The following is a 15,971-nucleotide window of genomic DNA, read 5'->3' as shown; positions in this document are numbered from 1 at the left end:
CAGAAATGAGAACCTAACCACTATATAACAACTAATGCTCAAAGAATGAATCCTACTAGTAAAAGTAGATAAGAACTATGAAGGGAACTCCCTTAGAACTCAGATAATGATGTTGCAGAGTTTTTAAAAGACCTCTAGACTAGTGTGGTTTCCAAAATGTGTAAGAACTATGAAAATAGAGATAGTATTCATTGTGTAACCAAAATTAATTTTGTAATACTGTAAATAGGAGTAGTGCCTATGGAAAAGCAGCCTTACAAAAAAATTATCCACAAGTGTCTTAGTCACTGCTAAGCATTCTATTAAAATCATGATTTGTGGTTGCATATTTCAACCTATGAATCAGACTAGTTTAAGATTAGACTTTAGAAAGAACATATAAGGAGGACATCAAACAAAAATGCTAACTTTGCTGCAAAAGGTTGGGTATCTAAGGTGTACGGATCTTGCTTAAATCCATATAAAAGAACCACCATACTCTTGGAAATTATCAGAAAGTTTAATTTTGATATGTAGTATTAGCTTTTGTCAAAAGTATAAGAGAAGCACATGATGTGTTAGAAAATAGCTTAAGTTAAAAATCAGGGGCCGGCCCGGTGACTCAGGCAGTTGGAGCTCCGTGCTCCTAATGCCGAAGGCTGCCAGTTCGATTCCCATATGGGCCAGTGGGCTCTCAACCACAAGGTTGCCGGTTCGATTCCTTGACTCCCACAAGGGATGGTGGGCTCTACCCCCAGCAAGACTGAACATAGCTCCTTGAGCTGAGCTGCTGCTGAGCTCCAGGATGGCTCAGTTGGTTGGAGCACATACTCTCAACCACAGGTTGCCAGTTTGACTCCCACAAGGGACGGTGGGCTGCGCCCCCTGCAACTAGCAACGGCAACTGGACCTGGAGCTGAGCTGCGCCCTCCACAACTAAGATTGAAAGGACTACAACTTGACTTGGAAAAAGTCCTGTAAGTACACACTGTTCCCCAATAAAGTCCTGTTTCCCCTCCCCAATAAAATCTTTAAAAAAAAAATCCATTCCACTGATTTACTAAGCTGTGTACATGGACAGTTAGTGTATCAGAAAGCAAGCTACCTTTCATTCAATAATTTAAACATTTACTAAACATATATATAAGGGCAAATAGTAATAAATATATACTATTTATTATATAAACATTTAGTAAGCATATTATAAAACATTGGGGATATAAACCCAAAGACAGCCCTTACTCTAAGAGTTTATTTACTTAGAGTGAGAACACATGAAGATATTCAAGGATCCTATGTGCAATGAAGGACAACTGCACAGGAAACAGTGGCATGGAAAGCAGGACAAGAGGTACATACAGGGGAGTGAAGGCAGGAGATGATCAAGAAAACCTTCACAGAGGAACTTCCTAATCATTTAACAGGCTGAGTCTTAAAAGATGAACACGTATTTGCCAACTAGACTGCAGTAGTAGAGAGCGTGGGCAGGGCAAGAGAATAAAACTCAGGACTGCAGCAGTTTTTTTGTTTTGTTTTGTTTTGTTTTTTAAGATTTTATTGGGGAAGGGGAACAGGACTTTATTGGGGAACAGTGTATACTTCCAGGCCTTTTTTTTTTTCCAAGTCAAGTTGTTGTCCTTTCAATCTTAGTTGTGGAGGCTGCCATTCAGCTTCAAGTTGTTGTCCTTTCAGTCTTAGTTGTGGAGGGCGCAGCTCAGCTCTATGTCAAGTTGCTGTTTTCTAGTTGCAGGGGGCACAGCCCACCATCCCTTGCGGGAGTCGAACCGGCAACCTTGTGGTTGAGAGTATGCCCTCCAACCAACTGAGCCATTCGGAAGGCAGCTCAGCTCAAGGTGCCGTGTTCAATCCTAGTTGCAGGGGGCGGAGCCCACTCGAGGAATTGAACTGGCATCCTTGTGGTTGAGAGCCCACTGGCCCATGTGGGAATCGAACCGGCAGCCTTTGGAGTTAGGAGCATGGAGCTCTAACCGCCTAAGCCACCGGTCCGGCCCCAGGACTGCAGCAGTTTGATATGGTTAGAATATAGGTACATTATTTAATACTGTACCCCTGACTTTCAATGAAGGTTGTCAAAAACAGTAGTCACATGACATGTTTAATCCTCTATAAAATCACTGTTCAAGATTCTCTTATGCCTCCTTTTCATAAAATCTATATGGCAAACTCTTTTTAAATCTTTGTCTCTCTGAAGACCTCATATGACTTAAACCTTCCTTCTACATGTTTCTGATCACTTTTCTGACATTATTTTTAACTATTCTTTTCTACATGTTTCTAGCTTCAAATTCTTTTTGGAATTATTATAAATATCAGAAAATGTTCCCTGCCTTTGGTTACAGAATTTCAAAAATAAAGTTATCTACTCCTCTCTCTGTTTCACACATATACACACACAGAAATAATTTCTTCTTTCTAATTTGTTAGGCTAATTTATATAGAATTTCAAAAGCAAAAACAAAACAAAACACAAAACATAAATTAACTAATATGAAAAGTAAAAATATAACCTTATCCATGCTGAATAAGGCTTGGTACTGAGGAATAACAGCATTACGTGACTTTGTTAGGATTTGTATAAGAGTTTTCTCATCTAGTCTATATAAAGGAACTATCACAAGCAACTGTCCCATTAGCAGCATATTTTTATTACTACTAAACTAGTGCATGCAAGGCTAAGGAGACTAAAAGCAAGCAATATAGCAATGAGCTGATCTATTCTTTTAGGTAAAATATTATGTTATATAAAAGGGACCATTTGTGACTAGCTATTAAACAAAACACAAAAACATGGAAAACACAGGTATGTTTTGGGCTTCTATCTTGACATTACATTTTATTGGAATCAGTCAACAAATAGGTACTGGGCATGTACCTTGAGAATATGAAGAAAAAAGTTCCAGTTAAAATCGAGGCTTATAAGAATGTTTAAGAAACATCTATAAAACTATGGGATTCACAACCCTTCCTCCAAACCCCAAACTTTTCCCTCCATTTGTGAATGTTAGCAGTGAACTATGAGAGACTTTATGGGCAGGGGCAATCTCTTTATTGAGCTCCAGTGAATTGGGCAAGAGGAATGAACAGAAATTTTACTAATACAGCACCTACCTCAAATAATAAAAGAACTCCTTAGATAAAATATAAAATTGAAATCATGAAGTTATACTTTAAAAATGCCCATATATAAATATTCAGAAATCTTCCAATTTACTACTCTGAAATTTAAAAAATAACTAGAAATATATTTTTGGTATGCACTAAGAAAGCCTAACTTAAAAATCCACAACTGGCAGCCAACAGTTATGAGAACAGAAACAGAGCATCCATCCTCTATAACTTCAAATGCTCTCCATCCCAGTAACCCATCAGAAAAACTTACCTTTTCATTTTTCCTCCTGCTGATGATTCTGTCTAAACCATTGAAAGCACCAGATGCAACAAACAGGATGTTTGTTGTATCAACTTGTACCGTTTCTCCACGTAGCTTGCGGGAATTCTTTTCGGGAACATTGACTATCGTCCCTTCTAGTAGTTTTAATAAGCCCTAAATAAAGAATGAATGATTTATAGCATCATCACATAAGTGTATTATTTATTATACTTTAGATAATGGGATTCAATGGGGAAAATAATATGTGGTTATGGTCAATGAGCATACCTGAAGAAAACTCCCACATTTCTACAACATGAAAATCCAATGCACTATCATATTAATAATTCATAAATTTATTTAGAATAGGTACAGGACTCCTGATACATTCAGGAAACAGTCAATCTGAGAGGTTGTTTTTGATGGTAAAAACATAATTCTGATATAAAGATAGAATTATGACTATGTAAGATGGTACCCAACCATTGTGGGAACATTCAAAATCTGAAAATAGTTGAAGATTTGTCTTTCATATAAATTAAAATTCTATTCTACTCCTAGTATTAAACTTTGAGAAAACCTGTATTTTGAGATGCCTTTATAAAAAAAATTATTCAGCACATTTTATAAGTATGATTGCATCTCTCTATGTCTTGGTAAAAAAAAAGAAAGCAATTTTCCTTACCCTGTAGTTTATATCATAATTAGTTAATAGTAAAAGGTTAAGTTGACCAATATATCATTATGATTTCAATTATGACTCTACAAGGAATGAAACACTATTTTACCCTATCGTCTAACAAAGTGAAAAGAATAAGACACATGTACATAGTTCATTTATGTCTAGGTAGAACCAGAATTTGTCTTCAAGAGTCCTCTAGAAACGTTTAACTGGGCCTTTGAGGAATACAACTAAGAAAAATTAAAATTTATTTTTTTCTGTTCTTTAAAATATTTTTAGTTCCCTAAGAAAGGTAATTTGCTATTTAAAATCGCTAATAGCTTTCTCTTAGGATTTGAACTACTTTAAAATGGTATGTGGAGTCTGGGGGTGGGATAAATAAACAAAACAAAATCTAATTGAATGTGAAACCAAACGTACAATATTGGGAGGTTGATGTATTCCCTTCCTTTTAGTGGGCTTGAACAAAATATTCAACTGCTTACTTGCTGAACGCCTTCTCCACCTACATCCCGTAACTGATGAATGCCTGGCACACTGCCAATCTTATCTACTTCATCCAGAAAGACAATTCCTATAATTTAAGGAGGATTCTATTTATAATATGAAAAAGATACACACAAGACAACCTCAACTTTAAAAGACTAAGAAGGCAGAGAGCAAAGTTATTCAAGCTTTCACACTTAATATATTCAATAGCTTAATATTATAAAAATACACTGTCTCGCTCCCATTCACAATTTTATGCAAATGTTTTATAATTTATTTTATAGAGTATCACTTGGGTGTGATAACTACTTCTCTCTGAAAATAATTATCTACCCCACTAATGTTTTCAGGTTCTTTATTCTAGGAGCTAAAATGCAGGTGCAGTATGGAAGCAGGAGGTACATGCAGTACTAGCAAGACGCTGGCTTACTTTTTCCCAACTATATTCTTGTCTTAAAAGAATTTGGACAGGAAGCTATCAAGCTCTTCATGTAAACAAAAGACAGATGACAGATGGGGAAAGGAGAAATGCAGCATCTATAACATCCTGTAAGTCAATAGGCTAATCTATTTCTCTTGCCCTTGTCCTTGCCCCTCCCCCATCCCAGTCCAGGAATCTGGAGAGGAATCAGAACAGGAAAAGCAATGATAGTATTAAGGATCTAATGGAACAGTAATTTGGCCTGTTTTCACCCTAGTAGTCATCTAATGACGATAAGGCACAGCAAACTTTGTGACCCTTAGTCACTACGCTAGAAAACGTTTAACATACCTTTTATATAGTTTTAGTCCTTGATTCAAAATAAGAATTACTTTAGCTCTTAATATTACTGCTTCCCCAACAGACTACATTTGAGGACAGACAGCTATGCTGAAAACATACCTTGTTGTGCTTTTTCTACACTATAATTGGCATCTTGGAGCAGTTTGGCAATCACAGATTCAATATCTTCACCTACATATCCAGCCTGAGTCAAAGTCGTACAGTCACAGATAGCAAAGGGGACATCAAGGCATTTAGCTAGAGTTTGTGCCAGCAGAGTTTTACCTACAAATAGAAACAGTAACTAAAAGTTTACTAAAAATATGTAGATATACAATTTCTCTACAAAAATGCAAAATGAATTTGAATAGTATATAATAAAAAATTACTGTTACATCTTTTCTCTACTATTATTTAGATCTAATGATATACTATTATTATTATCATCCCTGTTAAGATGTTAGGAATTGGTCTAAATGGCAATACCAATGCCTCATGTTCAGCTTGAAGACTGTGCAGAAATACTGAAAACGTATCTGTAAGATTGGCCTTAGAGTTTTCTTCTCAAGAGCCAGGATCTCTCAATCACAATACACACGTTACAGAATCATTTATATTCTATTTTTTTAAATGAGTAGCACATTTTTTCAGGAAGTTATTTACCTGACCCAGTTGGTCCCAGCAGCAAAATATTACTCTTTTCAAGTTTTATATCATCATGGGAAGAATCCAATACTTCACCTCCTCGTTTTTCCTGAGGCATTTGTTGATTTACCTGTTGCTGCATTGATGCTCCTAAAGCATTACCATGTGGACTAATTCCAGCAATCTGAAGCAATTCTGAAAAAATGCCAAAGGAATTACTAGAGCTTCATTTGATTTTACCTGAAAACATGCCCAATAAAACCCTACATCTAAAACCGATAAATTATTTAGAAAACTTTAAATATTTTGACATTCTGTCTTACCTAAAAGGAAGAAAATTTCCAATTATCTAGTGACAAATGTACAATACACATTGATTATTCAAGGAACCTCAAACAAAGGAAACAGACTTTTTATCCTCCCTTCCTTATTTATGTAAACCTGTATGAAAAATTCCCTTTCACTCAAGGGAAGGCAGTATAATGGAAGGAAAACAGTGTTAGGAGTCAGAAAGCTTTAGCTTTGGTCCTTTCTTTGTCTCTAAATAGCTATATGATTTTGGGTAAATCATATAAACTTAGTGCTATTTCCTAATCTACAAAATGGCAGTAATTCCTGTCCTATCAATTTCAAACACATGGTGGAAAGGTGTAAGAATAAAATGCGACTGATTTGGAGGCATTTTGAAAGATAAATAAAAGTATATTATTTTTTTCAGTACAAATGAAAAGAAGCAAATTGTAGAGAAAGAAAAACACTGAGCTAAGAAATAGGGAATTTGGTTCTAGGTAGTATCAGTTCTGTTACTGTGTAGCTGTAGGACCACGGCAAGTCACTTAACTTACTGGACCTGCTTTCTTACCTGTAAAGTGAAAATACTGACACATATGACCTCTATAGTCTCTTCCAAATCTAAAAATGATTCTGTGAGTCTACCAGAGAAACCAAATATGGTAAGATTCACTATCCCTGGCCCTATCTGAACCTCTGATTTCATAGAAACTCCACTGGATCCTTCTAGTCCCTTTAGGAAAGATACAATGAACTAGATGGGATTGATATTGCTGGTGAACTCAGTTTATCAGCGGGATCCCCAAAACAAAAACAAAACAAAAATTTTTTTATTCTCACTCCCTCAGCTGAAGGAAAGCATCCCAATAGTATTTTCAATTGTCCAGATTTGTAAATATCCATATTGCTCCTGGTTCCCAGCACTTGAGGTATCTGTGCTCATATCATATTTGCTTTATTTTCTGAATTTATTTTTTGGTTGTTTCTAATAAATGGGTTAAGAGTATCAGTAGTTCTAATGCATTATTATTTTAATCAAATCAATAGATGTCCAACAGACACAGCTATTATTATTGTCCTATTCCATCTGGCTGTCCCTTTTAAACTATCTTAGGGTCATACTTAAGGCAAATGGTTATTCTATTCATCAAAGATAATAGGCATTCAATAAACATTTGAATTTAATTAAATTTTGCTACATGTGAGGGTTAATGATTAGTGACTAATTCACAATGTTCCGCCTCATTACAATCTACATCAGGCAAAAGAAATGCAGTCCCCTATTTGAGTGCAATTAGTTAGCTAGTCATCCCTAACAAAATTGTTTACCTTTTTTTTTTTTTTTCAATTTCAGCAAAATATAGTTAGGAATTGTGACAATATAGGAAGGGGCTTGGCTCAAATGTAAGTGACAATGAGGGAAAAATTATTTAGGTGAATAATTTGAATAAAATTGCAAGAAGCATATTAACTATAGTGGAGTCATATGACATATGTATTTAACTTACTCAATGGTTTAAGTTAAATATAACGAGGAGTAATTTAAATGGTACAGAACAGATGATGTTAATCGTTCCACTTTATGAAAATATGCCTCAGAGTAAACTTGAGATAACCTTCCTGCCCTCTTCCTGCACATCTCACTGCATAAGCAACTCTACCGAGCAGGACTACGTGCGGGCAGGTTAGCACAGTGGTTATTTGCATGAAACTCGTCAGCTTCGTGGCCCTGAACAAATTACTTAAAATTTCTGTGCTTCAGTGTTTTCATTTGTAAAGTGGAGGTGAAAATAATAGTTTCTGTCTTACAGGTTTTGGGAAAATTAAATGAGTTAATATACGTAAAACACTCAGAACAATGCCAGGCACATAGTTTTATAAGTATCGTAGAAGAATTTACTAATAGCATTGCAATTTTCTTACTGTTTAAGTATTTGTATAATATAGCCCTCAAATGCAATCCAACTATTTCATCTGGTGCTCAACTTAAGAAAAACATACAATCCAAAGACGGAGAAAAAAACCATCAGTCTTACTAAGACTAGTATGTTAGTCTCTAACATGTAATTTCCAAAGGAACTTTCAAGAATATATTGTTTTATATGATTTTGGCCTAATGCCGTAACTTTAGAACTTAAAACCCCACATAGGACAAGACTAAACGATACATAAAAATAAATTCTACTTAAGCTTTAAAAACATTAATTTCCAAGTCAATCAAAATATGTAATTATAAATTGCTTTTATCTAAATTATTTTTTTTTTCAATTAAAGTTCATTGGGGTGACAATTGTTAGTAAAAGTTACATAGATTTCAGGTGCATAATTCTGTAATACATCATCTATAAATCACATTGTGTGTTCACCACCAAGAGTCAGTTCTCCTTCCATCATCATATATTTGAACCTAAATTCTTAAACACTATATTACTTGTTAACATTTAAATTACATTAAATCACTACATAATTTCTTTCAAAAAGATCCATTATAGACTTTTCTTTACTTCACTAACCATCTGCCCAAATTTATGAATATACTATCAATAGCGTATTTGATTATGTTTTTGGATTATAAAATATGTATCATACATGCAGTTAAAGTGTATTATTTAGAGCTTACATTCTTATAATCTAATTCCATTGTACTTCCTGTGTTCCTTAATTTTACCATGCATGGTATAATAATTTCCACACAGTTTAAAAATAACTAGAAACAATATTTTTATTACATATAATAAATCTCATGCCCGAGTTGGTAAACTAGTTATGTTCTCATGGTACATCCCGTATATAAAGAGGCACCAAAAAAAAATACACATTTTAAGAAAGGAAAAAAACTATTAAAATTGTAATACTCAGTATATACCAATTACAAAAGATGAATACAAGTCATGTGTATACATTTTTTTGGCACCCCCAGTATAATACAGTTCAAATGGTAAATATATAATACTACTTGTTTCAAAGGCAAAGTAAAGGTAGCAAACTTGTAAGTGAAAAATGTTCATACTGGTTTATCTATTATTTACTTTTGTTTGTTATTTTAATTACTGAAACAAACGGCCATGTGAATCTTTTTATGATATATCATACTCCTAGAACCTTCATCCTCTGTGCAGCAGCTATATCTACCTCCAAAAGGATGGGCACAAAAAAATCAGAATGGCCACTATCCTTGATGTATCACACTCCACCAGACCATCTGATGCTTATAGGGGCAATCCAGGGCTGGACCCTAGAAACAGTTAGTTGGGGCTTACTCATAATTTTCAAGTCTATATTAAATTTCATATACACCAAAAAATAAACAGTTTGGTTTCTAGCAAAGAGCAGCCAGAAGATAATCTGCCTCCCCCCAAATTTCTGTCATTTATAATTATACAGGCCAACTCTAATTGTATGGCCAAAAAAAAAAAAAAAAAAAAAAGATATTAAATAGCAAGCTACAGATTTTTAAAAATACAACTCCTGTTAATATGGTCTACACTTATAGGGAAAAACTATATATACTACTTTTTATCTCACTACAATAGAAATATCACAAGACAGAAAAGATAAAATCAGATATCTGAAATAACCCAATATGTACAAACTACAAAAATTAGCTACAAAAAACTATTCCAAAATCATATATACTACGCATGATAAACATGTTTAGATAATATACAACATCTTTCTTGGTAATACACAAGCAAATACATGTCCACCATTACTACTGCTGACATACTTCACTGAAGTAAATCTCAAATGAAGAATAATTACAGCGGAAGACCTGAGAAGAGGTCACTTACTTGTAAATCTGTATTCATCCTCCCGTCTTCTTATTTCTAATTCTAAGAGGATAAAAATGGCAAAATGAAAATATTACATATTTGTTTAGGGGAACAAACAAGAAATATCCCATTTCTTGTCCTCTTCCAAATATATTTAAAGAATGTATTAACTTTTTTAAGCTTTTTAAACTTTGTTTAGCTTTCAAAACATTATGAAAGAATCTATATGCTAATCCTTTCTATATTTAAAAAACCTAAACATACTTAATGATGGCTGCCCAATTGCTAATATTTATATTTGTCAAATACAAAGTTGTTACCTATTTTAATAGTAGTAATTTAAGTCTTCAATAAGAATTTAAACCCCTCATATTATAAATACCATATTACCATTTGCTTTTCCAGCACCTAGAACAGCTTAATTATTGATTTGTTGACAGAAGGAACCAGAAAAAATCATTGTGCGTCATGACTAGGCAGTGCTACTTGGACTTTATAAAAATTAAGGTTCCAAGTTTTCCATTAGTTATTACGAGTGCTTTCTAAAAATAAAGTAACTGATACTACCACCTAACTATTTTGCAATAAGCTCAACAAGTGAACAAGTGTCTTCATTAAGCCAGTTATATATTTAGTAGCTACTAAAAGTAATCAAAAGATAATGTAGCTTTAGCAGAACTCCCTCAAATTGTAAAATGATGACCAAAATCATGTAAAATGATAGATTATGGACTTAAATAAGAAATCAGGGCTCCCTGGCCAACAACAACAAAACTTACAATATTTACCCCTTTTACCCTACAGTTTTTTAATAAAATCATCCTAATAATATAACATACGTTATTGTCCACATAAATCGAGATTACACAGTATATTGGTATATAAGAATCTATTACTAATAGAATTATACTTTGAATCATTTACAAATTTTCCCTTAACCTTGCACTCTGCAGCTGGGGCCAAGAAAGGAAAGAGTGCTGCATATTTTCTGTAAGAGCTATCTCCATATATCTCTGACTTAGGCAAATGAAATTCTGTATCCTGAACCCAAAAGAGAAGAACTCAGAGTAGTACAGAGCATTGCAATGATAATAAGGTCATGAGGAACTAGTTGTAGTGAAGTCTACAATTCAATGATAATTCTCAATCTCTACTCCAGTGACTTTCAAACATTTTTCACTGAGACCTTTGGTAAGAATAAGAAACACATTTTACTCTGTGACTAAGAATTCATGCACATGAAAGTGAAAGTTTTCAGAAACAATACTTAACTACAAGTTAATTTACTCTGGTATTTTCTATCCCCACCTAAACTTTTTTAAAAATGCTGTTGGCAACCTATCAAAATGAGTTCATAATCTACTAATGGGATATGAACTGTACTCTGAAAATTGTACTATACTAAAAGCATTTAAGACAAAAGCAAGAAGTTGCAAATAGAGATTATCTCTAGGCATGCATAGTAATCTCTATTTTGGCCAAATATCAAAACACTAACCTCTAGGTGTTAATGATGTCTGCTTTTCAACCTCTGCCTGCTGTCTCAGATTAGCTGGGATATTATTATATATTCTCTTATAATGATTGTACACAGCAACTGAAAGCACCTTCTTAGCAAATGACTGGCCAACAACATACTTGTCGAGGTAGTTATAAATCTGAAAAATAATTGGGTATGAAAAATTAATTTAATATGAGCTGTCATAAAAACATTAAAAAGTTATATACTGAGCGTATTTACTTAGTTTTAAATTCAAATAAAGACTCATCAAAAACAAAATGCCAAAGACACAATAACATTATGTAGCAATGATTCAAGGCCCCAAACCCTAAACGAACAAAAACACAATTTATTTGTTCTCTAGCCCAACAAAGTATCACTAGACTCTTCTAGTACTATGCCAGTTTCCATTCTGTAAACAATGTCATTCATCCTAATTTTTAAAAGTTAATGTTAAAGTCACTTAGAATCCTACACATGCCACCCATGGGTCTAAAGGTATCATCATTAATGTAAGTCATTAAAATAAATCCTTTCTACACCTTTTTCAATCACATGAATATTATTCTTCAAAAAGATAAGGTATTACAAAACTACCCTTTTCAAAAATAGGCATGATATAATCAAAAGCCATTATACTACCAGTGTGTTTTAATACTCACTAACAAACATTTACTTTTTTCTCAGATATTAACTTTAAAGCTACTTATTTATCTGCATGGCAATCTCAAACCTTTAGTTTTAGTAGAAACTAAAGCTCTATTCGATACTTGGATACTGCCAACAGTTTGGAACCTGGGGTAAATTCCTTCAGCTTTTAGTAAATAGAAATTAACTGTTAATATTCATTAACTCCGGAAAATAGTTAAGTTGCATTTATTTTCTAGAACTTTGGCTTGGATGTCTAAAGTCTACACAAATTAGTGGAGAATATAAAGCTTAATAGCTATATTTTCCATCACATTATTTATTTTTACATGACAAAGTCTTTAGTTGTTGACCATATTATGGTTATTTAAAAATCTTCGGAGTGGCTGGATGGCTCAGTTGGTTACAGCGTGAGCTCTAAACAATGGGGTTGCTGGTTCGATTCTCACATGAGCCAGTGAGCTGCGCCCTCCACAACTAGACTGAAGACAACGAGCAGCCACTGAGCTTCCAGAGGGGCGGTCAGATGGCTCAGTTGGTTAGAGCACGAGCTCTCAACAACACGGTTGCCGGTTCAATTCCCCCATGGGATGGTGGGCTGTGCCCCCTGCAACTAAAGATTGAAAACGGCGACTGGACTTGTAGCGGCACTGCGCCCTCCACAACTAGATTGAAGGACAACGACTTGGAGCTGATGGGTCCTGGAGAAACACACTGTTCCCAACATTCCCCAATAAAATATATTCCTCACAGATTATACTCATGAATTATGAAATCTGCCACAGCACATTTGGAGGAAGAAACAAATGCACTGGCATCTAAGCACAGTGGAAGAAAGCTACACTGATGTAGATGAGAAACAATCCGAGGGTACAAACATCTGAGGCATGGCCAGAACACAGGGCATAGCCCAGGAGCAGGGTTCCTGTTTTCAGAAAGTGCACACCAAGGACCCAATGAAGACAGTGGTACACTCTGCTGGCTTTCATATGACCAAATCACAACCTGTTCGAAGACTCCTAGAAAGAGCCCACTCCACAAAAAACAAAGTGCTATAGAGGAGAACGCTGGAACACTGGCCATGAAAAAAATTACTTGCTTCCGTTGTTAGTCTCAGGCTATTTTACCATAAAATAAACTAATCTGATGGGGAGAAATTGAAGGCTGGTGTTATTTAGTAACCCAAACTAACAAAAATAAGTCCATAGTTGCTCTCTTTTAAGGATATCATTTTAGATTAATTTAGTATCAATACTATTTTAATAATCATCCAACTATGTTTCATTGCTACTGAATACAGTAATCATGACATGGGAAAACAGCAATGGACACAAAACCTAAATTCCAAGTATTAGATATCAGTAACAATTTAGCCAGATATAGTCCATATTAAGAACTTACAATATGTATTTAGATTCTAGTATTAGGATCCAACATAAACTGGGGAGAGGGGAGTAATGAAATGGTTTCAAGACAAAATGCGTATAAGACTGAGCAAGACCTTATACCTTCTTGGGGGGAGGAGGTGGTTTCTGTTGGAATGCCAATTTTACAGCTTCTGCTGCTGATTCAGGTTCTTTAATTATGCTTTTCTTTGAGTCTGCTTCAGATAGCACAACAAAAAAATGATGACATTTTTCACACTTCACAAAACGGGTGGATGCTGTACAAGAGAAAAATAAGTAACTCAAATAGTGTTTCACCTTAAAGACTCACTGCAAATGAAAACTACTGTACTTGACAAAAAGTAGGCTGACAGTTCACTCCAATAGCCACAACAAACAGCCTTGTTTACACCTAAGACAGATAATAATGATAGATGAGTTCAGTGGACTACATTTTGTTCATTTTCACTAGGTTCTTTCATGTTATGGTATACTTCATTAAGTAAAAAGACTGGCTGAGAGTCTTTCAGCTTTCCATACACTAAAGTTAATTTTAAAATTTATCACGATAAGACTATTAAATAATCATTTATTTTATTGAAATACTTGAATGAAAAAACTGTGGAAAAAAGTAAAATAAATTAATCTATTTTTCCAACATTTTCTTATGAAAAATTTTAAATATACACAAAAGTTGAAAGAGAGAAATCTATTTTAATCCCTAAAAATGTAAGAAAGTATATTATTTAGGTTCTTTTCAAACTTATGAACATTTTAAAAATCCTGACTTGGTAAAAAGATAAAATTATTTCATACCTTCTTTATTTTCATCTTTATTCCATTAATTTCTATTTCTTTGACTGAAAACCACTGAAAAACTAACAAAATAACAATATTCTCAGTCGTACTGACTTAATTAAAAGATAGTCATATAGTTTTTGAAAACAACACAAGGGCTGTTAAAAGGGAGGGTAAAAAGGATTTTTAAATGGCAACGCATCAGCTATAGAATATCCTGTGTTAAAACAAAAGTGATTTCTTCTTTTCTCTCGTTTAAAAACATGACTATAGGATATAAACATATGGACATACACTCTACTCTTAAACTTCTCCAAACCCACCTCTATTAATAGTAACCAGGGACCTCAGAAAGTAGCATGGTAGAGAAACCCATACAGACTATTAACAGATACATAGGAAAAAATAGGAGTTAGTTATATGTTGGGAGGTCTCAGTAATATATCTTTGTGTAATCTAACGAGACAGGTAAAACTGCAAAGAAAAATAATTTTAAAAACTACAGGAATCTCTCTCCTTTGAGAATGTAACTACCTATCTCTAGATTACAGGAAAAACTGCGCTGACAAGCATATCTAAATCTTCACAAAATAATTTAAATTTAAAAAATAGACAGGTCCACATTTTAAAAATAAATTTAATTATTAATTCAATCAATTTAATTCTTGTATGTTTGTTCTTAAACATAAGGCCAATCAAAAATACATCCTGAATAAATTCTAGTAGCAAATTTTAAAGTAGGAGAGGGATCGGATCATCCATGTTTTCTATTTATTGAACACCTATAAATGCTGAAAGACAAATATCAAGCTATTCTAAGTACCTTCAGTTAACACAAGCCCAAATACATTATCACCATTTCCCATCAATGGGAAAGAGAGTCAACGCCTTTATTTTATAATGAGGCAACAGCTTACAACTGTTACTGATGGTAAACAGGGCATGTAAAGGACAGAGAAGCCTCTGATTTAGTTCAAATTGTATGACAAGAAAATCTGGCCTGAGAACACAAGAACAAGATATTTCTCTAAAAAACAAATAGGTCAAAGGGAAAGAGATTTAACACCAACAAATTACAACCCTCTCTGCTTACTGCTGAAGGGTTCCTTAAATTCTGTTTGAATATTTGCAATTCTGTTTCACACTGAAACATGTTCAACATATACCCAAGTTCAAGGATTCAATTTTATTTATCAAAATGCTATTTTAAAAAAAGCATTAAATGCATTTTTTTACTCCTAAAAAACAAAGGGCAAAAATTTAATTTTGTTAAATTATCAGGGGATAAATAAAGCTCTTTCCTTTAAATGACTACTACAAGTATCCTACACGCCTTTATATACAGAACACTGACCCCAGTAAACATGCTTGTATAGTATACCAACAACAGAAAGACTACCTTAGCAAAAACTTTTTCAGGAGATTTGTTTAAATGAAAGTTCTTCATGATTTTGAACAAGTTTCAGGGTCCAACATAAAATCTCCCGAACACTGCAGACAAGTTTAATTCCCACCCTATGAGACACATTAAGTGCAGTAAGCCTTCAAAAAATATTATATACATAAAAATAAAAACAACTGAAGGCTCTAACTTAAATAAAAATATTCATGTTTGACAAGTTAACT

General features: G+C 33.9%; 1 protein-coding gene across 1 annotated transcript in view; it reads right to left on the bottom strand.

The window, feature by feature from the left end:
• CLPX (caseinolytic mitochondrial matrix peptidase chaperone subunit X) overlaps nt 1-15,971 on the bottom strand; it is a 35,051-nt gene that overhangs the window by 6,861 nt on the left and 12,219 nt on the right. Inside the window, exons 4-10 of the mRNA XM_019748680.2 lie at nt 13,671-13,825; nt 11,512-11,671; nt 10,032-10,073; nt 5,968-6,144; nt 5,425-5,589; nt 4,538-4,626; nt 3,380-3,544 (exon numbers count right to left, since the gene is read on the bottom strand). Coding sequence (XP_019604239.1) covers nt 3,380-3,544; nt 4,538-4,626; nt 5,425-5,589; nt 5,968-6,144; nt 10,032-10,073; nt 11,512-11,671; nt 13,671-13,825 — 953 coding nt within the window. The remainder of the gene's footprint in view (nt 1-3,379; nt 3,545-4,537; nt 4,627-5,424; nt 5,590-5,967; nt 6,145-10,031; nt 10,074-11,511; nt 11,672-13,670; nt 13,826-15,971) is intronic.

This window comes from Rhinolophus sinicus, linkage group LG03 (genome assembly GCF_036562045.2).
Source record: "Rhinolophus sinicus isolate RSC01 linkage group LG03, ASM3656204v1, whole genome shotgun sequence".
Classification (NCBI taxonomy): domain Eukaryota; kingdom Metazoa; phylum Chordata; class Mammalia; order Chiroptera; family Rhinolophidae; genus Rhinolophus; species Rhinolophus sinicus.
The sequence above is the reverse complement of the archived record's forward strand: the minus strand, read 5'-3'. Positions and strand labels throughout refer to the sequence as shown.